Source organism: Indicator indicator, chromosome 9 (assembly GCF_027791375.1).
Source record: "Indicator indicator isolate 239-I01 chromosome 9, UM_Iind_1.1, whole genome shotgun sequence".
Lineage (NCBI taxonomy): Eukaryota > Metazoa > Chordata > Aves > Piciformes > Indicatoridae > Indicator > Indicator indicator.
The window spans coordinates 1,721,677-1,745,703 of NC_072018.1; the positions used below are offsets into that span (position 1 = coordinate 1,721,677).

General features: G+C 50.1%; 1 protein-coding gene across 2 annotated transcripts in view; it reads right to left on the reverse strand.

The window, feature by feature from the left end:
• The window catches only part of MAP4K3 (mitogen-activated protein kinase kinase kinase kinase 3), an 83,195-nt gene extending 60,583 nt beyond the window's left edge, over positions 1 to 22,612 (reverse strand). For both annotated transcript variants that reach the window (XM_054383704.1, XM_054383703.1), the window contains exons 1-6: positions 22,537 to 22,612; positions 15,023 to 15,087; positions 10,339 to 10,394; positions 4,749 to 4,796; positions 3,033 to 3,075; positions 965 to 1,037 (exon numbers count right to left, since the gene is read on the reverse strand). In XM_054383704.1, the coding sequence (XP_054239679.1) occupies positions 965 to 1,037; positions 3,033 to 3,075; positions 4,749 to 4,796; positions 10,339 to 10,394; positions 15,023 to 15,087; positions 22,537 to 22,592 (341 nt within the window). In that variant the 5' untranslated portion in view covers positions 22,593 to 22,612. The remainder of the gene's footprint in view (positions 1 to 964; positions 1,038 to 3,032; positions 3,076 to 4,748; positions 4,797 to 10,338; positions 10,395 to 15,022; positions 15,088 to 22,536) is intronic.
• Between the last annotated feature and the right edge of the window lie 1,415 nt (positions 22,613 to 24,027).

Sequence of the window (24,027 nt, forward strand, 5' to 3'; positions counted from 1 at the left end):
TGTGGCCTCAACAATGTTGGTTCCTTGCTTTTCTCAACTCTGAGAAAAGAAACTGATGCTTTCCATCACGTTTAACCTATGGAGTGCTTTCAGAGTCATAGTTCAAGGTGATGGCACAATCTGGAAGTTGTGATAGAGACCGGGACTAAAAAGAGGCATAAACCAATGACAGGTGTTTGTATTATTCTGAGAGGGAAGCAAATCCATGCTTTGGAGTGACTTGTGCTGCTAAAAATGCTGTGCTTGACTATTTCAAGACTGAATATTTGAATGCAATAGGGTTTTCATCACATCCAGTTTTTGCTTTGTACCTACAATGCTGCCAGACAGCAGAATCTGGAGCATCTAGAAAGATGCTCAGAAGAAGAAGAAGAAGCACAGAGAAGCACAGAGCAAAAGTGCTGTTTTTACAATGCAAAGATGAAGTACAGAAATAAGCTTAGTGAAGGAAGAGTAAAGCTGCAGTACAGACAGAACAGAACTTGTATAGTTCAGTTTAGGCAAATAAGGGGAAAAGGAAATGGCTTAGAAGAGGCATTTCAGTGGCAAAAGAATTTGTGGAGATAAACAAATGAAACTTAGCTGAGGAGTTACAGACAAGACTAGCTAGAGTAGAGGGAAGAAACAAAACAGAAAACCAGGGGAGGAAAAAAAATATTTAAAAATCAGAGTTAAACCCATGCAAAGTTGTTGATAGCTTTAAAGCTTTGCCTACATTGAGATCTATCAGTCACCAGCACACAGTCTTTCCATTTTTCACACCATTAGGGCACTTTCTCCTACACTCAGCTCATTCAGCATTTAGCCTAAGTGATACAGATATGATCAGCAGACAGCCTAACACAGCCTTCAGTGATTAGCCAGAGAGTGCTTTTATCACAAGATTACAATACAGATGGTATCACAATATCAACAGTATTAGGTATGTTCATATTATATTAGTGGCCATATAAAAGACAGTTACCAATACGGGGTGCCAATGAATGATTTCCTTTTGGCAATTGTAGCAGTTATCTGTGCAGATACCCCAAAATCAGCTATTGGGGGGGAAAAAAAATAAAAAAATAAAAATAAATGACAGTCAGTAACTGATTTGATGCAATTAATTGTTAATGAACATGAGCTTGGTTTCCCCACTCTAAGAGTTTCTTAAATATGCCAGAAATATTTAACAAGAAATGAAACTATGAAAGCAAATAATGGAAACTTGGTATATTCAGAGATTCACAGAATGGGTTGGGTTGGAAGGGGCCTCAAAGATCATCCAGTTCCAAACCTCCCCCCGTGTTGCTCAAGACCTCATCCAACCTGGTATCTCAGATACTATGGATCAGCTCCTTTCAGCAGGCAAACATGTCACAGATTCACAGAATTAACCAGGTTGGAGAAGACCTTCAAGATCATCAAAAGTCCAATCAATCACCCAGCACCATCTAATCAACTAAACCATGGCACTGAGTGCCTCATCCAGGCCTTTTTTTAAACACTTCCAGGGATGGTGACTCCATCACCTCCCTGGGCAGCACATTCCAATGGCCAATCACTCTTTCTGTGAAGAATTTCTTCCTAACATCCAGCCCAAGCCTCCCCTGGCACAGCTTGAGGCTGTGGCCTCTCCTGTCACTGGTTGCCTGGGAGCAGAGCCCAACCCCTACCTGGCTACAACCTCCTTTCAGGTAGCTGTAGAGAGCAATAAGGTCTCCTCTGAGCCTCCTCTTCTCCAGGCTAAACACCCCCAGCTCCTTCAGCCACTGTCCCTCCCCTCCTCAACACAGGAAAGAGGAGACTAGCACACAAGTCCTGGCAGTTGCATGCAGAGCTTTAAAATTATAAAAGACATCATTAGGTATTACCCAAGAGATTCTTTCAGATAACTTTTCAAGTGATGTTTCACACTGAAACACTCTGGGTGGCACATGATATTAAAAATCAATAAAAGCCTGTGATTTATTTTTAGCTCCCCTTTACAGCATCAGAAAGTCTTAACTCAGTGTTTCAGTATTACTCCTTCAGACACTCATTGGATGATTTGGATGGTAGGAACAAGTTCTTCATCATGAGGGTGGTGGAACTCTGGAACAGGTTGCCCAGGGAGGTGGTTGAGGCCCCATCCCTGGACATATTCAAGGGGAGGCTCAACAGAGCTCTGGGCAACCTGATCTAGCTGAGGATACCCCTGCTGACTGCAGAAGGGGTTGGACTGGATGACAAGGGACAGCAACGTGCCCTTGTGGCCAGAAAGGCCAATGGGATCCTGGGGTGCATTAAGAAATGTGGCCAGCAGATCCAGGGAGGTTCTCCTCCCCCTCTATTCTGCCCTATTGAGATCTCACCTGGAATATTGCATCCAGCTCTGGGCTCCCCAGTTCAGGAGGGACAGGGATCTACCTGAGAGAGTCCAAGGGAGGGCTGCAAGGATGCTGAAGGGCCTGGAGCACTGCCTGGAGAGGAGAGGCTGAGAGCCCTGGGGGTGTTTAGTGTGGAGAGGAGAAGGCTGAGAGGGATCTGATCAATGTCTATCAAGAGCTGAAGGCTGGGTGTCAGGAAGGAAGAGATAGGGACAGCCTCTGCTCACTTGTGGCCTGTGATAGGACCAGGGGCAATGGACAGAAACTGCAGCACAGGAGGTTCCACCTCAACATGAGGAGGAACCTCTTCACTGTAAGGGTCATGGTGCACTGGAACAGGCACACAGAGAGATTGTGGAGTCTCCTTCTCTGGAAACTTTCAAGATCCATCTGGATGTGTTCCTGTGCAACCTGCGCTGAATTCTGCACTGTGCTGAATTCTGGTCCTGCTCTGCTAGGGGATTGGACTCAATGATCTCTGGAGGTCCCCTCCAGCCCCTAACATCCTGTGATCTTCTGACCTTTGGAGGTCCCTTCCAACCCAGACCATTCTATGATTGTATGGATGCAGTCAGGTACTATCAGCATGACAAAAAGAATTCATACATGAACATCATTAAACAAAATACATAAGACTTAGAGCACAGCAAAGTCTGTTTTTAACACCAAACTGTAGTAACTCACCTAATTTTACATGTCCATTGTCCGTCAAAAGAATGTTTGCTCCCTTAAAAAGAAGTCAGCATACTTGAATTAAAACAAAGATTTTTAGTAACAACATGATCTGAGATCTTTCTGCAAGCTAGGGGAAGAAAGACAACCCAAGGGTTGCATGCTAAAGAATCCTGCAGCCCTATTGTAGTAAATACCAAGGTCATGTTTGTGCTCAGCAAGCTGCTCTTCTGCTCTCTGAAGAAATTCAGATTTACAGGGTTTCTCATTCCTTTTTAATTTGGTATTACAAAGTTTCCACTGGATACAAAACCCCTCTCAAAAAGCAGAGTATGATGGTTTCCTGTGCTGATGAATTCTTACCATTTTCCATTGATTTTGTTAAATAAAACCTCAAAAGGTCAAAGCAGCAGGAATTGGATTTCCTTTTCATACACAGGAATTGGTTTTGTCTTGTTTGAGAGCCATGATAATTACAGCTTAAAGGACCTACTTGTATTTAGCAAATATTTAGGACAAGCATTTCCATCCTTAGGCAGCAGAAATTCTGTTCATGCTGGATTTCAAGAACTTGCATTTGTGTGCCTAGATGGACCACACACCTCAGCCTAATAACCAAAACTAACCCCAAACAGTAGCTGGTACTAGAAAATTACAATATAAACAGACTGAGAACAAATCTGATCCAAAGAGCTGAGTTTAATCAGCTCCAACCTTCATTCAACTCAGCCTGGAGGTTGGAGCTTGACTAAACTCAGCTCTAAACGTCAACCTATACCTAGGTAGAGGCTGAGCTGAGTGAAGGTTGGAGCTTGAATTAACTCAGCTCCAAATGTCAGCCTGTACCTAGGTAGAAGCTGAGTTGAGTGAAGGCTGGAGCTTGAATAAACTCAGCACCAAATGTCAGCCTGTACCTAGGTAGAAGCTGAGTTGAGTGAAGGCTGGAGCTTGAATAAACTCAGCTCCAAATGTCAGCCTGTACCTAGGTAGAAGCTGAGCTAAGTGAAGGTGTTGGATCTTGACTAAACTCAGCTCCAAATGTCAGCCTATACCCAAGCAGAGGCTGAGCTAAGGTTGGAGCTTGACTAAACTCAGCTCCAAATGTCAACCTATACCTAGGTAGAGGCTGAGCTGAGTGAAGGTTGGAGCTGACTAAACTCAGCTCCAAATGTCAGCCTATACCCAAGCAGAGGCTGAGCTGAGTGAAGGTTGGAGCTGACTAAACTCAGCTCCAAATGTCAACCTACACCTAGGTAGAGGCTGAGCTGAGTGAAGGTTGGAGCTCAACTAAACTCAGCTCCAAATGTCAGCACTGCCCATGAATTAGATGGGAAGGCAGCACAGGTGGGCCTCCAAAAACCTCTGTTTCTCCCCATTGTGACTTTTCAGAGAGCAGGAAGTGAGGCCTGCAGTAAAACAAAGGCTGCTTGGGCAAACACTGCACGAGCACAGTTAATGAGCCTTACACATGGAGCTGGGTAAATAGTGTGACAGGCCCCAGTGCACAGCCTCTTGACCTTCTCTGCCTTTCAAGTGTAACAGGACAGCTACTCCCACTGCCTAACTTAGGCAAAAAAACAGAATTCAAGCCCAGAGGACCTGCAGATGATTTTCTTATTTCTATGGTTGCATTTTATCCCCCCAAATTGATACATAAGGGTAAAAGATCCATCAGAGGTGATGGAGCCTATCATAAATACATCAGAATTCCCTTCAGTTTTTACTTACCTTGATATCTCTGTGCATCTTTCCTTTGCTGTGAAGATAATATAGGCCCTGCATAAAATATTCAGATAATCATTTACTCCAGGCTTTTCCATTTCACACACACTGCTCACTTAATTGTGAACCATTTCAATCATCCAAAGGAGTCAATGTCACATTCCAGTGCAGCTGAACTGCATTTGCAAATTCAATCTGTACTAACAGAATACCTACACCACAGGGCAGATGGAAGAGTCTCGCACTTGGGACAGAACAACCCCCAGGAGCAGGAGAGGTTGGGGACTGAGCTGCTGGAGAGCAGGGAAGGGGAAAAGGCCCTGGGGGTCCTGGTGGATGGGATGTTGGCCATGAGCCAGCAATGTGCTCTTGTATCCAGGAAGGCCAAGGGCAGCCTGGGGTGGTTGTTAAGAGGTCAGAGAGGAGGTTCTCCTCCCCCTCTCCTCTGGTGAGGCCACATCTGGAATATTGTGTCCAGTTCTGGGCCCATCGGTTCAAGAAGGACAGGGAGCTCCTAGAGAGAGTCCACCAGAGAGCCACAAAGATGATTAAAGGAGCAGAACATCTTCCTTACAAGGACAGGCTGAGGGAGCTGGGGCTCTTTAGCTTGGAGAAGAGGAGCCTGAAAGATGTGCAGGGTGAGTGCCAAGAGGATGGAGCCAGGCTCTGCTGGGCGATGCCCAATGACAACACAAGGGGCCATGGGTGAAAGCTAAGGCATAGGCAGTTCCATGAGAACAGGAGGAAGAATTTTCTCCCTGTGAGGGTAACAGAACACTGAAACAGGCTGCCCAGGGGAGTTGTGGATATCTCCCTCTCTGGAGATATTCATGACCCATCTGGGTGTGTTCCTTTGTGATCTGCCCTAGGTGACCCTGCTCGGGCAGGGGGGTTGGACTGGATGAACTTTAGACATCCCTTCCAGCCCCTAACTTAGTGATTCTGTAATGACCACTCTGTTCTGCTCTGGGGAGACCTCACCTGCAGGGCTGTGTCCAGCTATGGGGCCCCTAGCATAAGACAGACATACACCTGCTGGACAGAGTCCAGAGGAAGGCTGGAGCACCTTTCCTACAAAGACAGGCTGAAAGACTTGGGGCTGTTGAGCCTGCAGAGGAGAAGGCTGCAGGGAGAGCTCAGAGCTGCATTTCAATGTCTGCAGGGGAGCTGCAGGCAGGCTGGGGAGGGACTGTTGAGAAGGGCTTGGAGTGCTAGGCCCAGGGGCAGGGCTTTGAAAGTGGAGCAGGGCAGCTTGAGGTTGGAGCTGAGGAGGAAGTTGTGCCCAAGGAGAGTGGTGAGACACTGGCACAGGCTGCCCAGGGCTGTGCTTGAGGCCCCAGCCCTGGAGCCATCCAAGCTCAGCCTGGCTGTGTCCCTGTGCAGCCTGCTCTAGCTGGAGGGGTCCCTGCTGAGTGCAGGGGGGTTGGGCAAGATGTCCTTGGAGGCTCCCTTCCAAACCAATGCCATCTGTGACTCTCTGAACATCTACTGTAGGGAGTGCATTCCCTGCCTGAGTTTTCCTTGATAAGTGTCACCTTTCTAGACCATTCTTGTGAAAATGCCTAACATTCTGCTCTTGAACAGATGGATCACTGGATACCTACTGCAGCTATCACATCATCACATGCTTCATTCAGCCCAGCACCATGAGAGCAGACAGCACTCTTGAGCCTTACACAGGAGCTAAACTCCAATTCATGGGTGTCTGCAGAAGCATTAATCTGCCTCTGAGTCTCACTGACAGTACCAAATCATCTTAGGACTCAAAATGACTTGGAAGCTCTAAATTCTGGATGAATTCTATGAAACCAAATCCCTGCCTGACAGTGGGGGGACAGTGTCATAGACTCATAGTATCAGTGAGGGTTGGAAGGGACCACAAGGATCATCCAGTTCCAACCCCCCTGCCATGGGCAGGGACACCTCACACTAGGATCAGGCAGGCCAGAGCCTCATCCAGCCTGGCCTTAAACACCTCCAGGGATGGGGCCTCAACCACCTCCCTGGACAACCCATTCCAGGCTCTCACCACCCTCATGGGGAAGAACTTCTTCCTCACATCCAGCCTCAACCTCCCCACTTCCAGCTTTGTTCCATTCCCCATGGTCCTGTCACTACCTGAGATGCTAAAAAGTCCCTCCCCAGCTTTGCTGTAGGCCTCCTTCAGGTTCTGGAAGGCCACAAGAAGGTCTCCTCAGAGCCTTCTGTTCTCCAGACTGAACAGCCCCAACTCTCTCAGTCTCTCCTCATAGCAGAGCAGCTCCAGCCCTCTGCTCATCCTGGTGGCCCTTCTCTGGACACCTTCCAGCATGTCCATATCCCTCTTGTAATAGGGGCTCCAGAACTCGATGCAGTACTCCAGGAGGGGTCTCAGCAGAGCGGAGTAGAGAGGGAGAGAATCACCTCCCTCAACCTGCCGGCACTTCAAGTTTGGCCCCAAAATTCTCATGCAGGGGTAAAACAACACATCTTCCTTGCTCTGCAGTCATGAACCTCTTGAAAACTGCATTTTCACATGAGATATCCATGTCAAGACAACTTCTTTGCAAGGCATCATAGAGCTGACTGCAAAAAGTAAGTTTGGATGGTTTTCCATTGCCAGGATTTTCATGGATGGTCCTAAACATATGGACATATCCCAAGAGTAGTAGTTAATGGCTTGACATGTAGATGGAGGTCTTGCAGCTGGGTCAGGGCAATCTCAGGCACTGATCCAGGCTGGGCAGGGACTGGCTGGAGAGCAGCCCTGAAGAAAAGGCCTTGGGGGTGCTAGGGGAGGAGAAGCTCAGCAGGAGCCAGCAGTGAGCACTTGCAGCCCAGAGAGCCAAGCAGAGCCTGGGCTGCAGCAAGAGAAATGTGGCCAGCAGGGCCAGGGAGGGGATTCTGCCCCTCTGCTCCACTCTGCTCAGACCACACCTGGAGCTCTGGGTCCAGTTCTGGAGCCTCTGTTATAGGAAGGCTCTAGAGGTGCTGGAAGGTGTCCAGAGAAGGGCCATGAGGAGGAGCAGAGGGCTGGAGCTGCTCTGCTCTGGAGACAGCCTGAGAGAGTTGGGGTTGTGCAGGCTGGAGAGGAGAAGGCTCCCTGGGGAACTTCCTGTGGCCTTCCAGTATCTGCAGGGGGCTCCAAAAAACCTGGGGAAGGACTTTTTAGGATGTCAGGTAGGGATAGGAGTGGGGGGAACGGAATAAAAATAGAAATGGGTAGATTCAGATTGGATGTTAGGAATAAATTCTTCCCCATGAGGGTGGTGAGAGCCTGGCAGAGGTTGCCCAGGGAGGTGGTGGAAGCCTCATCCCTGGAGGTTTTTGCAGCCAGGCTGGATGTGGCTGTGAGCAACCTGCTGGAGTGTGAGGTATCCCTGCCCATGGCAGGGGGGTTGGAACTGGATGCTCCATGAGATCCCCTCCAACCCTAACAATTCTGTGATTCTATGGAGGTCACTGAGGACTGGAGCCCTTTCAGGCTCTGTATGGGCACCAGTACTGTTTAATATCTTCAGTAGTGACATAGGAGAATCGAGTGCACCCTTGGCAAATCTGCAGGTGACACTAAGGCAAGTGGTGCAGTTGACACACCTGAGGGATGGGATATTATCCACAGAGGCACGAGACAAGCTCAAGCAACAGGCCCAGTGTGAATCTCATGAGAGACGCAAGGCCTGGACCTGGATCAGGGCAATTCCCAGTATCAATACAGTCTGGAGGATGAAGGAATTGAGAGCAGCTCAGCCAAGAAGGACCTGAGAGTACTGGTGGATGAAAAGCTGGACATGAGCCAGCAGTGCAGGCTTGCAGCCCAGAAAGCAAAACGTGTCCAGGACTGCATCAAAAGAAGAATAGCCAGCAGGTCAAGAGAGAGGTTTCTGCCACTGTGCTCTGGCAAGACCCCACCTGAAGTACTGTGTTCAGCTCTGAAGTCTCCAGCACAGGAAAGACATGGAGCAGGTCCAGAGGAAGGCCACAAAAATGATCAGTGATGGAATACTTCTCTTATGAGGAAAAGCTGAAAGAGTTGGAGCTCTTTGGCCTTCAGAAGAGAAGGCTGTGGGGAGGCCTTTTGATTCTTAACAGGGGTTTGTAAGAAAGATGGGGCTAGACCTTTTTTAGCAGGGCCTGCAGCAAGAGGACAAGGGGTAATGGCTTTAAACTTAAAGAGGGTACACTTAGACTACAGCTGAGGAAGACACTTGTTACAATGAGGGAGGTGAAACACTAGAACAGGTTTCCCAAAGAGGTTGTAGATACCCCAACCCTGGAAACATTCAAGGTCTGGCTGGACAGGGCTCTGAGCAACCTGCTCTAGTTTATGGCTGTGTTTATGTTTCATCTTTATGTCCCTGCTTATTGCAGGGGACATAGACTGTTGGGACTAAATGACCTTTAAAGGTCCCTTCCAACCCAAACCATTCGGTGATTCTTTAAACCCTTTAAACAAAAGGGTTTAAAGATTCAAACCCCAAAAGACTCCCCCCCCCAGGTATCACTTCACTGCAGAGATTAAAAGGAAAAAAGCCATGTCCTCTAGGTCAGAAGGCAGCAATCTCTGGCACAGCATAATGAGATGGTAAGTGGCATACAAAGGAGCTGGCTCAGGGAAAGAACTATTCTAAGAATGCATTTGAGAGAAGCAGCAGCACCCAACTGACAGCATTCAACAGATTTGCATTCACTGGAAACTATGAATTGCTCTCACATATGGAAGCAAGACATCCACCAAAAATGCCCTTTCTGACTCAGTTTTACTGGTGCACTCAATCTTTAATTCAGGGAGTGGAACATCTTCTTCAGGAGGAGAGACTGAGTGAGCTGAGGGCTCTTCAGCTTGGAGATGAGGAGCCTGAGGATGGTCTCATTCCTGTTTATGAATATGTAAAGGGTGAGTGCCAAGAGGATGGAGCCAGACTCTGCTGGGTGATGCCAGTGACAGCACAAGGGACACTGGGTAGGAGCTGAGGCATTGGAAGTTCCATGGAAACAGGGGGAAGAATTATTTCACTGTGAGGGTGACAGAAGACTGGAACAGGCTGCCCAGGGGCATTGTGGAGTCTCCCTGTCTGGAGATATTCAAAACTCCCCTGGATGCTTTCCAGTGTGATCTGCTCTAGGTGATGCTGCTCTGGCAGGGGGGGTTGGACTGGATGAGCTTTCAAGGTCCCTTCCAGCCCCTAACATTCTGTGATAGGAAAATGAAAACTACTATAGCTATGAGAACATGCTGGTGGCCTTAACCTGACCACCTCAAACACACTGGCAATTTTGCTTTCTTCTTGTTGGCACAGATCAACTGTCAGATACAAAACCCAGAGTCCGTACATTTTCTTTCAAACTTAACAACAAGACATTTGTACCACAAATGGAGATTAATAAATATGCTGCTTCCCCACTGTGAAGATAAAATAAACTAACAGCAGGAAGACTAGGCCAGTTTGCTTCCAATGATCCAGGATAATTTCAGGTTATACAGTTATACACAGCAGTTCTAGGTTCAAAGGCTAGAGGAAAAGGCTACACCATGGGCACCTGTTTGCAACCTTGCATTTTAGCTTTCAATTCTTGCACATGAACAATCAACCATGAGAACCTGAGAACATACTACCTGTAATGTTTCTCTGCTGACATAGGCAATCTGCTGTTCTGACAGTGGTCCAGTCACTGAAACAGAAGGGAGGGGAAAAATAAGTTATAAAAATCAAGTCTATGGTTTTCCTGCTCCTGCCTGCCTCCCTCCTTCTCCTGCCTCGCCTGCCTCCCTCCCTCCTCCCTCCTCCTGCCTCCCCCTCCCTCCTCCTGCCTCGCCTGCCTCCCTTCCTCCTCCTGCCTCGCCTGCCTGCCTCCCCCTCCTTCCTCCCTTCTCCTGCCTCGCCTGCCTCCCCCTCCTTCCTCCCTTCTCCTGCCTCGCCTGCCTCCCCCTCCTTCCTCCCTTCTCCTGCCTCGCCTGCCTCCCCCTCCTTCCTCCCTTCTCCTGCCTCCCTGCCTCCCCCTCCTTCCTCCCTTCTCCTGCCTCGCCTGCTCCCCCTCCCTCCTCCCTCTCCTGCCTCCCTGCCTCCCCCCTCCTCCCTCCCTCCCTGCCTCCCTCCCTCCTCCCTCCCCTCCCTCCTGCCTCCCTCCCTCCCTCCCTCCCTCCCCCTCTCCTGCCTCCCTCCCTCCTCCCTCCCATCTCCTGCCTCCCTCCCTCCTCCCTCCCATCTCCTGCCTCCCTCCCTCCTCCCTCCCTCTCCTGCCTCCCTCCCTCCTCCCTCCCATCTCCTGCCTCCCTCCCTCCTCCCTCCCTCTCCTGCCTCCCTCCCTCCTCCCTCCCTCTCCTGCCTCCCTCCCTCCTCCCTCCCTCTCCTGCCTCCCTCCCTCCCCTCCCTCCCTCTCCTGCCTCCCTCCCTCCTCCCTCCCATCTCCTGCCTCCCTCCCTCCTCCCTCCCTCCTCCTCCCTCCCTCCTCCTCCCTCCCTCCCTCCTGCCTCCCTCCCCCTCCCTCCCATCTCCTGCCTCCCTCCCTCCTCCCTCCCATCTCCTGCCTCCTCCGCCTCCCTCCCATCTCCTGCCTCCCTCCTCCTCCTCCCTCTCCTGCCTCCCTCCCCTCCCTCCCTCCCTCTCCTGCCTCCCCCTCCCCTCCTCCCTCCCATCTCCTGCCTCCCTCCCGCCTCCCTCCCATCTCCTGCCTCCCTCCCGCCTCCCTCCCATCTCCTGCCTCCCTCCCGCCTCCCTCCCATCTCCTGCCTCCCTCCCCTCCTCCCTCCCTCTCCTGCCTCCCCTCCCTCCCCCCTCCCTCCCATCTCCTGCCTCCCTCCCGCCTCCCTCCCATCTCCTGCCTCCCTCCCGCCTCCCTCCCATCTCCTGCCTCCCTCCCGCCTCCCTCCCTCCCTGCCTCCCTCCCGCCTCCCTCCCTCTCCTGCCTCCCTCCCGCCTCCCTCCCATCTCCTGCCTCCCTCCCCCCCTCCCTCCCCATCTCCTGCCTCCCTCCCGCCTCCCTCCCATCTCCTGCCTCCCTCCCGCCTCCCTCCCATCTCCTGCCTCCCTCCCGCCTCCCTCCCATCTCCTGCCTCCCTCCCGCCTCCCTCCCTCCTCCCTCCCTCCCTCCCTCCCTCCCTCCCTCCTCCTGCCTCCCTCCCTCCTCCCTCCCATCTCCTGCCTCCCTCCCTCCTCCCTCCCTCTCCTGCCTCCCTGCCTCCCTCCCTCCCTCCCTCCCTCTCCTGCCTCCCTGCCTCCCTCCCTCCTCCCTCCCTCTCCTGCCTCCCTCCCTCCCTCCCTCCCTCCCTCTCCTGCCTCCCTCCCTCCTCCCTCCCTTCTCCTGCCTCCCTCCCTCCTCCCTCCCTCCTCTCCTGCCTCCCCTCCCTCCCTCCCTCCTCCCTCCCTCTCCTGCCTCCCTCCCTCCTCCTCCCTTCTCCTGCCTCGCCTGCCTCCCTCCCTCCTCCTCCCTTCTCCTGCCTCGCCTGCCTCCCCTCCCTCCTCCCTTCTCCTGCCTCGCCTGCCTCCCTCCCCCTCCTCCCTTCTCCTGCCTCGCCTGCCTCCCTCCCCTCCTCCTCCCTTCTCCTGCCTCGCCTGCCTCCCTCCCCCTCCTCCTCCCTTCTCCTGCCTCGCCTGCCTCCCTCCCCCTCCTCCTCCCTTCTCCTGCCTCGCCTGCCTCCCTCCCTCCTCCTCCCTTCTCCTGCCTCGCCTGCCTCCCTCCCCCTCCTCCTCCCTTCTCCTGCCTCGCCTGCCTCCCTCCCCCTCCTCCTCCCTTCTCCTGCCTCGCCTGCCTCTCTCCCCCTCCTTCCTCCCTTCTCCTGCCTCGCCTGCCTCCCTCCCTCCCTCCTCCCTTCTCCTGCCTCGCCTGCCTCCCTCCCTCCCTCCTCCCTTCTCCTGCCTCGCCTGCCTCCCTCCCTCCCTCCTCCCTTCTCCTGCCTCGCCTGCCTCCCTCCCTCCCTCCTCCCTTCTCCTGCCTCGCCTGCCTCCCTCCCTCCTCCCTCTCCTGCCTCGCCTGCCTCCCTCCCTCCTCCCTCTCCTGCCTCGCCTGCCTCCCTCCCTCCTCCCTTCTCCTGCCTCGCCTGCCTCCCTCCCTCTCCCTTCTCCTGCCTCGCCTGCCTCCCTCCCTCCTCCCTTCTCCTGCCTCGCCTGCCTCCCTCCCTCCTCCCTTCTCCTGCCTCGCCTGCCTCCCTCTCTCCTCCCTTCTCCTGCCTCGCCTGCCTCCCTCTCTCCCTTCTCCTGCCTCGCCTGCCTCCCTCCCTCCTCCTTCTCCTGCCTCGCCTGCCTCCCTCCTCCTCCCTTCTCCTGCCTCGCCTGCCTCCCCTCTCCTCCCTTCTCCTGCCTCGCCTGCCTCCCTCTCCTCCTTCTCCTGCCTCGCCTGCCTCCCTCTCCTCCCTTCTCCTGCCTCGCCTGCCTCCCTCTCTCCTCCCTTCTCCTGCCTTGCCTGCCTCCCTCTCTCCTTCTCCTGCCTCGCCTGCCTCCCTCTCTCCTTCTCCTGCCTCGCCTGCCTCCCTCTCTCCTTCTCCTGCCTTGCCCGCCTGCCTCCCTCTCTCCTTCTCCTGCCTTGCCTGCTTGACTCCCTCCTCCTGCCTGCCTGCCTCTTTGTGCTTCTCCAAGGAAACTGAAGGAACAGGGAGTTAAAAATGAGAAGTTTTAAGCACCTAACTGCTTAGCTTCTACAAAACCCCCAGCCATATTAACATCATGCAATAAGCATCTTCAAAACAGGTCTAGATCCATCTTGCTCTTCTGAAAGAAAAGCTCCAAATCCACATGAAGCTAACTACAGGAGCATCCTGGAATGTATTTATAGGTATGTATGTTTGAGACCTTGATTTAAATGAATTTAAAGATTACAGATGCCTACAGTTCAAGTGGAGTGAGGCCCTTTAGAACATAAATAAGATCAGAGAAGAGCTTTCCACTTTAGCTGCTGGCAGAGAAGCCAAAAAATCAGCTGCAACAGGAAACAGCCCCTGTATGACACCTAGTCAGGCAGTTATATGGCACAAGCTCATTTCCTGCCCTACAGCAGGTGTTCTGCATAGCAAACAAAAATACTGAGCACTAGCAGCACTGGCATAGATGTAAAGGATCAACAAGGCTCAAAAGACTACAGCAGGAACATGGTGTGAACTTGGGAATTGGTGCCTTGGTTTAATTCCACCCAGATTAAAGAGAAGGATGCAGAGATCCTAGCATGCAAAATATTCCCAATGTACAATAGTGAGAGATTTCCTGTCTGGAAAACCTCACCCGAGAACCACAAAGCCACTGGATGTGAGGAACAAGTTCTGCACTATGAGGGTGCTGGATGACTGCAACAGGTTGCCCAGGGAGGTAGTTGAGGCCCCATCCCTGGAGATATTGAAGGTTAGGCTGGACAAGGCTCTGAGCAACCTGATCTAGTGGAGGATGTCCCTTCTCACTGCAGGGAGGTTGGACTGGATGACCTTTGGAGGTCCCTTCTAACCCAAAACATTCTACGATTCTCTTACTCATGGCACACTCCTTTCCTAAGCAAGTCTTAATTCCAGGACAAGAAAATCCCTCCAAACTGATTTGGTCTCTTGAAAAATCAGCAACCAATCAACTGACTGATCCTCTCTTCATGCAACAGATTCATACATGCCCCTTGATTCTTTGGCCACTCGTTGTACCTAAGCATAAAGCAACCACAGAGGCCACCTTTGCTTTTCACATTGTGTACCCAGCATGAAAAAGGCAAACACAAAACCCACCCTCATGGCACCACTGCTACAGACACCACAAGGCCAAGAGCATCCATGAAAAAACAGTCCACTTATCTAGGTACCTATAGGCAGTGTGGTGCAGATTCTACTATAAAGTGCAGAAGCAAAATGGTTATGAAATGTGACAGCACATGAGGATTTATATTTACAATACAATATTGTCTAATTGTATAGCCTTTGAAAAATACTGATGGGTATGTGAGCTCCTGGAGGAAGGAAGGAAGGAAGGAAATCACTTCTGCTCAAAAAAAAAAAAATCACACTGTAGCTAATTTTGTTGAAAGAAACCAGCCCCAAATCTAACCAACTGTGTAAATACATCAGCTAAAATTGATCTTCAATGGATTATTATGTTTAAGGTGTTTAAGGCCAGGCTGGATGAGGCTCTGGCCAGCCTGATCTAGTGTGAGGTGTCCCTGCCCATGGCAGGGCGGTTGGAACTAGATGATGCTTGTGGTCCCTTCCAGCCCTGACTGATTCTATGATTATTATTGGCAATTAGTTTACTATTCCTGCTCTCTGGTTCCAAAGCACTGCAATCATCTTCCTTTTTGAAGATAAGCTTTACTTGAAGCAATTACTCTTGACATACCATGATAAATATCCTGTAGGGAGCCACCTCCACAGAATTCCATGCAAATCCAGAGCTTGTCTCGTCTGAAAAGTGAACACAAACCCATTAATTAGCTGTCAAGCCTCAAAACAGCACCTACAAAGGCTAAGTCAGAGGATGCAAACATTAAAAAGCACAACCTAACAAGCTTTTGTATCATGAAAAAGTACAAGTCAAATCATGAAGATGATTTAATCTTTATGTCATACTTGCCTGTCAAAATAGGAAGTGAAGACTAAAAATATTCCAGGGTTCATTGGAGTATCACAGTGTATGAGAAGCTGGAAGGGACCTCCAGAGATCATCAGGTCCAACCCCCCTGCCAGAGCAGCATCACTTAGGGTAGTCTGCACAGGAATGCATCCAGGTGGCTTTGGAAAGGCTCCAGAGAAGGAGACTCCACAACCCCCCTGGGCAGCCTGTTCCAGGGCTCTGTCACCCTCACTGCAAAGAAGTTTCTCCTCATGTTGAGCTGAAATCTTCTGTGTTCAAGTTTGAACCCATTGTTCCTTGGCTTATCACTGTGCACCACCCAAAAGAGCCTGGCCCCCTCCACTGACCCCCAGCCCTCAGATATTGATAGACATTGATCAGATCCCTCTCAGCCTTCTCCTCTCCACACTAAACAGCCCCAGGGCTCTCAGTCTCTCTTCCCAGGGGAGATGCTCAAGTCCCCAAATCATCCTCCTGGCTCTCCCTTGGACTCTCTCCAGCAGGTCTCTGTCTCTCTTGACCTGGGGAGCCCAGAACTGGACACAGCATTCCAGGGGTGGTCTCAGCAGGGCAGAGCAGAGGGGCAGCAGAACCTCCCCAGCCCTGCTGGCCACACTTTCCTTGCTGCTCCCCAGGATCCCATTGGCTCTCTTGGCCACAAGGGCACATTGCTGTCCCATGCAGAACTTGCTGCCCACCAGCACTCCAAGGTCTTCCTCCATGGAGCTGCTCTCCAGCAGGGCAGCCTCTAACCTGTCCTGGTGCCTGGTGTTATTCCTCCCCAGATGCAGGACCCTGCACTTGTCCTTACTGAACTCCATGAGGTTTGCCTACACCCAGCTCTCAGCCTGTCCAGGTCACATTGGATGGCAGCACAGCCTGAGGGGTGTCAGCCACCCCCACCCCCCCCAGTTTTGTATCATCAGAACTTGCTGAGGGTACTCTCTGTGCCCTCACCCAGGTCATTGATAAAGATATGGAACAAAACTGGACCCAATACTGACCCCTGGGGAACACCACTGGCCACAGGCCTCCAAGCGGACTCTGTGCCACAGTAATAGAAACAGTATTAACAAAATGTACACACTGATCAAGACCTACTATAAAAATGAAATGTATTCTCATCAAGAGATAGAACAGATGAGTTCTTATTTCTTCTTCCTTTTCACTTCTCCTCTACTTTTTCACCTCAAAAAAAAGTACCCAAAAACCCAAACCCAAATCAAAAAGCCCTCAATTTCTTTTGAAACAAATGGACTCAAACTCTTTAATGCTTCAGACAAAGCTACAGTGTGTGGAGCCCAGGGTGTAGCTAAATGCCTTCCCAGATGAAGGCTTTTCCCTCAAAACTACCTATGGATGTTTTTTGTGGTAGGGATCAGGGACAAGTTCTTTAGGTTCCTCTAAAGGAATCAATTCAGTCTGACTCACTACACCTCCAACATTACCAGGAGGAGCTGCAACAAGGCCAAGTGCCAGGGCCTGACCTTGGGCCACAACAACCCCAAGCAAGGCTGCAGGCTTGGGGCAGTGTGGCTGGAAAGCTGCTGGCAGAAAGGGACCTGGGGGTGCTGATGGCCAAGCAGCTGAAGAGGAGCCAGCAGGGTGCCCAGGTGGCCAAGAGAGCCAAAGGCATCCTGGCTGGCATCAGGAATGCTGTGTCCAGCAGGAGCAGGGAGGGGATTGTCCTCTTGGACTCAGCTCTGGGGAGGCCACAGCTCCAGTGTTGGGTCCAGCTTTGGGCTCCTCAGTGCAAGAGAGATGTGGAGGTGCTGGAGCCAGGGCAGAGGAGGGCAAGGAAGCTGGGAAGGGCCTGGAGAAGAAATCTGATGGAGAGAGACTGAAGGAGCTGGGGATGGGTAGTGTGAAAGAGAGGAGGCTGAGGGGAGACCTCCTGGCTCCCTCCAGCTGCTTGGAAGGAGGTTGTGGAGAGGTTGGTGCTGGTCTCTTCTCCCAGCTGATTAGTGACACAACAAGAGGGAACAGCCTCAAGCTGCAGCAGGGCAGGGTCAGACTGCACAGGAGGAAGAATTGTTCCACAAGAGTGGTCAGGCACTGGGATGAGCTGCACAGGGAGGTGGTGGAGTCCCCAAGCCTGGAGGTGTTCCAAGGTGGTTTGGATGTGGTGCTTGGGGCTATGGTTTAGGGGTGAGCCTTGCAGAGTAGGGGTCATTGTTGGATTTGGTGATCCTGAGGGGCTCTTTCAACCTAAATGTTTCTGTGATATAAAGGGCTTCCCAGGAGTAGACAACAGGCTGAAGGATTCAAAGGTATCTTCCATCATGGACACTCACTACTATTCTTACTGATTCATTGTCACCATGTGTACCATGGGTGACTGCAAAAAGGCATTTTGGACCTGCCTAGTCATTCCTGGCTGACAAAACAGACACAGGACAACCAAAGGACAGACTGATGATTGTTCTGCATCTTGCTCATGACCTCTGGTTTTGAGTTGTTCTTGCTCTGTCAGGATAGTAGGGACACTCCTGCAAGCAATGCCAACATTCATAGAAGTGTTTGCAAGGCAATGGTGTCAGTGCTGAGCTTATCTCCTGAACTGCAAATTCTGCAAATAGCTGAGAAATAATAAAAATAAGCTGAGAAGTAAAAAAAACCAAAATTGTCTCTTGGATCTTCTTCCCTTTTACATCCATGGTGCTCAAAGGCATCCCCCAGCTGCTTCCTCTGGTGATGGGAAAAGTATTGTTCAAGCATTACAGAGAATTTAAGCAATGCAAGACCCTGGCACTCATTCCATACATTTCTGGAGGTTAATTAAAGCTTTGCTTGAAATAGTATGAAGGCTTTCCACTGAAATAACTGATCAAAGTCAGACACTGAAGCAATGTGACCACCTGAGAACAAAAACAGAACTAGCAATGGCAGATGGGAGAAAGAAGAGCAAGAAGCACTGAAGAAAGACATCTGTGAGCCCCTTGCTTGCTTCCCCACAGTGATGCAAGACTTGGACAAGGACACTTCTGTGAGCACTGAGCTCATGAAAACTACTCTTTTCCTGTGTGGCTGCATACTGTTTGATGCCAACAGCAACAGCAAGGGAGTGGCAAAGAGCCACAACAATTCCAGCAGGCTTGGGACAGCAGCCACAAAGAGATATGGAATGGTTTGGGTTGGAAGGGACCTCCAAAGGTCATCCAGCCCAACCTCATACAGTGAGAAGGGACATCCTCCACCAGATCAGGTTGTTCAGAGTCCTGTTCAACCTGACCTTGAGTATCTCCACAGATAGGGCCTCAGCTACCTCTCTGGACGAACTGTTCCAGAGCTCCACCACCCCCATGGTGCAGAACTTGTTCCTAACATCCAATCTAAGTCTTCTCTTCCTTAATTTCAAACCATTGCCTCTCATCCTGTAACTGCAGGCTTCTGGAAGCAGTCCCCCTGCAGCCTTCTTGCAGCATCCCCTTCAGGTAGTGGAAGGCTGCTGTCAGGACTTCCTGGAGCCATCTTTTCTCCAGGCTGACAAGAGGTAGGTAAGTGCTGTAAATTCACACCTTCACTTTCTGGGCATTAATTTCCCAGCGTGGAAAAGCCCTAGAGAAAAGGACACCACCATCAGAGGATCAAGAGAGGAAATTGTATTTCTAATTTGCTATCTAGCCTTTTATCTTAGCCTTTTACTGCACCTAAGTGCTTTGAGACATAGGAAGCTCCACCTAATCAAAAGGAACAGAGTACATTGCTGTCTGTCTGCAGAGCATACAGCAAGCACAGCAAACAAACAGGGACAGGATCAACAGCACCACTTAATGTCTGCAACTTAATACCTCAGATAAGAGCAAAGCATGAGTTTGACTGTCTGAAAAAAAACCCTAAGTACACAGAAGAGGGACCAAGTGGGGAGCAAAGCACTGATAACTGCCAAATATAGGGCAATGGTACTCTGCTGCTTGGTCTTCACATTGAAGGGGACTTGAAACACAGAAGGTCAGACAATGAGAGGCCCAGAGACAGCCCTTTCACTGCTCAAACAAGAAAAGCACCACACCATAGAAAGGGGAGAGAAGCAAGAGCACAGTAAGTACAGTATCCTGGGCTGCAGCAAGAGGAGTGCTGCCACCAGGGCAAGAGAGGATTCTGCCCCTTGACCCTGCTCTGCTGAGACCCCACCTTGAATACTGCATCCAGTTCTGGTGTCCCCAACACAAGAAAGAGACAGAGCTGCTGGAATGAGGCCAGAGGGTCAGAAGGATGATCCAGGAGCTGGAGCACCTCTGCTGTGAGGATAGGCTGAGGGAGCTGGGGGTGTTCAGCCTGGAGAAGAGAAGGCTCTGGGGGGACCTCAGAGCTGCCTTCCAATACCTGAAGGGTTCCTACAGAAAGGCTGCAGAAGGACTTTTGCTGAGGGTGTCTAGAGATAGAACATGGGGGAATAGTTTGAAGGTGAGGGAGAAGAGGGTTAGACTGGATCTCAGGAAATTGGAGGGTGGTGAGGCTCTGGAACAGGTTGCCCAAGGAGGCTGTGGATGTCCCTTCCATGAAGGTGTTTAAGGGCAGGGCAGTTGAACTAGATGATCTCTGAGGTCCCTTCCAACCTGAGCCATTCTGGGATTCTATGAAAATATTGACTATGTTTGCCAATATGTAATTATGGCTCTCCAAATGTGTATTTTGGTATCCTGAAACAAGGAGGAAAAGGTTTTTGTTTTGGTTGGTTTGGTTTTTTTTCCCCAAGCCAAAGCCCCAGCCTGAATATAGCATCATAAGAAGTTACCACTTAAACCTAAACACTTTGAAGAAAGCTAAATGCAACAGGATTTGTTTTCACATGTAATCTTAAAATGCTTTTTATTAGTTATGCTAAGCAATGTACTCCTACTCTGACCAGTTAAAAGAAGCAGCTGCTAAGACAAGTGGATGTATTTGTTAGTGCTTCTACAATGCAAAATCATCTCACCTCCAGAAACAAACCCAGATGGAATCCTCACATTCTGCTCAAAAGTTTGTATGTGAAAAAAAAAAAAAAAAAATCAGCCTGGGGGAACTTTAACAACAGTGCAGAGCTCCAGCCCTCTGTCATCCCTTGCTTCTTTCTGCTGCAAACATTTCCAAACACTCAGTTTCAGGTTTGTGGATCACACCAGACTTCATGTCACAGGTTAAGAAATGTCAACACAGTTTCCTTCCCAGTACTGCAGTACAAATGAAGTCACCAGGAGCAGTGGAGGGCAGCTGAACAGGAGTATGCTACAACACAGTGGCCATTACTGACACTTGGTGGGACAAATCCTGGGTGTCTGTCAATGGCTACAGCTGTTCAGAAGGAGAGGAAGGAGGGCAGGAGGTGTTGTCCTCAATGTCAGGAAATGGAGAGAGTGTGAATAGATGACCTTAGAGAATAGCCATGAGCAAGTCAAAAGCTTGTGTGTAAGGATTAGAGAGCAAGGCACCAAAGGGAAGCTTGTCAGGGATGCCTACTCCAGGCTGCCTGGTGAAGGGGAACCCACTGATGAAGCTTCCTACTCCAGCTACAGGAGGCATCATGCTCACAGGCTCCTGTCCTGCTGGGGGACTCCAACCACCCCAGCATCTGCTGGCACAGTAACACAGCAAGCTGTAGGCAATCGAGCAGCCTCCTGCAGTGCCTCTCTGATAACTTCTTAAGCCAAGTAACAGACAGCTCTGCCCAAGGGGATGCAACACTGAGCCTGGTGGTCACCAGTGCAGGATGTCAACACTGGAGGCAGCCTGGGCTGCAGTGATCACACACTGCTGGAGCTCACAGTCCTAAGGGATGCAAGTCAGACAAGGAGCGTTCAGGACCCTGAATTCCAGAAAAGCCCCTCTGCTCTGGTGAGACCTCACTTGGAGTACTGCATCCAGCTCTGGAGACCTCACCACAGAAAGGACATGGACCCACTGGAGCAGGTCCAGAGGGCAAGGAAAACATCAAGGGGGCTGGAGCACCTCTCCTGTGAAGACAGGCTGAGAGAGTTGCTCAGCCTAGAGAAGAGAAGGCTCTTGGGAGACCTTATAGCAGCCTTCCAGTACCTGAAGGGAGCCCACAAACAAGCTGGGGAAGCCCTATGAGGAGAGGCTGAGGGAGCTGGGGGTGTTTAGCCTGGAGAAGAGGAGGCTCAGGGCAGACCTCATTGCTCTCTACAACTACCTGAAGGGAGGTTGCAGCCAGGTGGGGGTTGGTCTCTTCTCCCAGGCAAGCAGCACCAGAACAAGAGGACACAGTCTCAAGCTGCACCAGGGGAGGTTTAGGCTGGAGGTGAGGAGAAAGTTCTTCACAGAGAGAGTGGTTGGCCATTGGAATGTGCTGCCCAGGGAGGTGGTGGAGTCACCATCCCTGGAGGTGTTCAAGAGGGGATTGGACGTGGCACTTGGTGCCATGGTTTAGATAGTTTAGAGGTTTAGGGTGACAGGTTGGACTCGATGATCTTTGAGGTCTCTTCCAGCCTTCTTGATTCTATGATTCTATGACTCTTTACAAGGTCATGCAGCACTAGGACAAGGTGCAATGGTTTGAAATTAAGAGAAGAGCAGATTTAGATTGGATGTTAGGAATAAGTTCTGTACCATGGGGGTGGTGGAACACTACAACAGGTTGCCCAGGGAGGTAGTTGAGGCCCCTTGTCTGGAGATACTCAAGGTCAGGCTTGATAGGGCTCTGAGCAACCTGACCTAGTTAGGGATGCCCCTGCTGATGGCAGAGGGTTGGACTAGATGATCTCTAGAGGTCCCTGAGGTACTTCAGTATGTAATGATCTTTAAGGCTTAACATAGCACTACTCTTTTTTTTTTTTCCCTCCTTATTTCCACACAACATTCAATTCTGACCTATCAGATAATTTTGCATGCCAACACAAGTGAAGTCAGAACATTTCTGAAAAACTCTGCCTATATCATGCAATATTTACACTGCCCAAAGTATTTAAGAGACATTTCACTGGAAGAAATTTCAAAGCTACTATGATACACAGATTCTTTCTTCGTCCGGGCTGCTTCATTTTCCATTTATGTGTGCACTTCAAAGCTTTTTAATCAACAACCCTTTTCCAAGGACCCAGGACTACACAGCCACTGTGTAAGATTTTGCTAAGATACACCTTATCCATAGAGTGACAACATAGTAAACAGAAGAGACTTTAAAATAAATGAAAAAAATCTAATATACAAGTGGTGAAAATAGTAACAAATAAGTTTACTTGGTAAATTATATTTTGTCTAAGTCACCTTCTAGATTTGTCCTTGACAAGGAAAGAGAGAGAGAGACACATTTTTAAATGAGTGAAAGAAACAAACTGTACCTGAGATAGCTGCCAAAATAAGCCACAATGTTTGGATGTTTACAGTCTTTCATCATAATGATTTCCTGCTGCACAACAGCAAAATCTTCTCCTGAAAAGCAGAAGGATAAATGTTTTCACTGGCCTGGTTCACACTCACAGCTCATTTATAAAATAGATGTTTTGAGTAATTAATCAGCTGCCAGTTCCACAGCTGTAAGGCAGTATTTATTAGCAAGGCTTTAGCAATAAGTAATTTGATTCTTAAAATCACAGAATTGTCAGGGTTGGAAGGGACCTCAAGGCTCAGCCAGTTCCAACCCCCCTGCCATGGGCAGGGACACCTCACACCACAGCAGGTTGCTCACAGCCACACCCAGCCTGGCTGCAAAAACCTCCAGGGATGAGGCTTCCACCACCTCCCTGGGCAACCTCTGCCAGGCTCTCACCACCCTCCTGGGGAAGAATGTCTCATTCAGACTCAGATGGACCTCACATCTGCTATCTGATATCTCTTAGGGTATTGACCACAGCTCTTTCCAAAATCTTTCTTTTTCCCAAGATCCTACTGTGTCTGTCTGCCTTGTCAATAGCTCAGGTTCTTAAAAACATGACAAAACTTGGCTGGTTTTGGCTATATGCCCAACACCCATTAGATCATCTTCCTGAGCAAAAACAAAAAAAAAAAAAAAAAAAAAGAAAAACACAACACAAGCCAAACATTCAATAGTTTCCTGCTGCAAGTTTTCAGTGAGCTCAGAAACTACGAACATTCATGGACTGTGCCTAACTCATGTCCAGATAAACACTGATATGGATGTGGCATTTCCCCAAGTCTTACTGTTGCCTACCTTGGCTGTCCCCATCTTTCACAGATTCACAGAATTGTTAGGGATTGCAAGGGACTTCTAGAGATCAAGTTCAGCTAGGGCAGGCAACACATTAAGGCATCCAGGCAGGGTTTGAACGTCTTCAGAGGAGACTCCACAACCTCTCTGGGCAGCCTGCTCCAGGCCTCCAGCAGCTTCACACTGAAGTTTCTCCTCATGTTGAGGTGGAACCTCCTGGGTTCCAGCTTGGACCTGTTGTGCCTTGTCCTGTCCCTGGGCACCACCAACCAGAGCCTGGAGCCTTCCTCCTGACCCCCAGCCCTCAGCTATTGATAGACATTGATCAGATCCCTCTCAACCTTCTCCCCAGACTAAACAGCCCCAAGGCTCTCAGTCTTTCTTCACAGGAGAGATGCTCCACTCCATCATCCTCCTAACTCTCTGTTGGACTCTCTCCAGCAGATCCCTGTCTCTCTTGGAGAGCCCAAAACTGGACACAGAATAGAAGACTCCTACCAGCTGTGTACACTGAGAGAATCATGAATGAAACTGAAAACCCAGAAAAGACATTTCTGTTTTGGGAGTGTTGTGCAGGGGTTCTGTGGTTAAGAGGGGAGGTGAAAAAGACAATCAAAGGTAAGAGAATGATGATAACAGGTAAGTGATAGCCTTTAAGATTAGA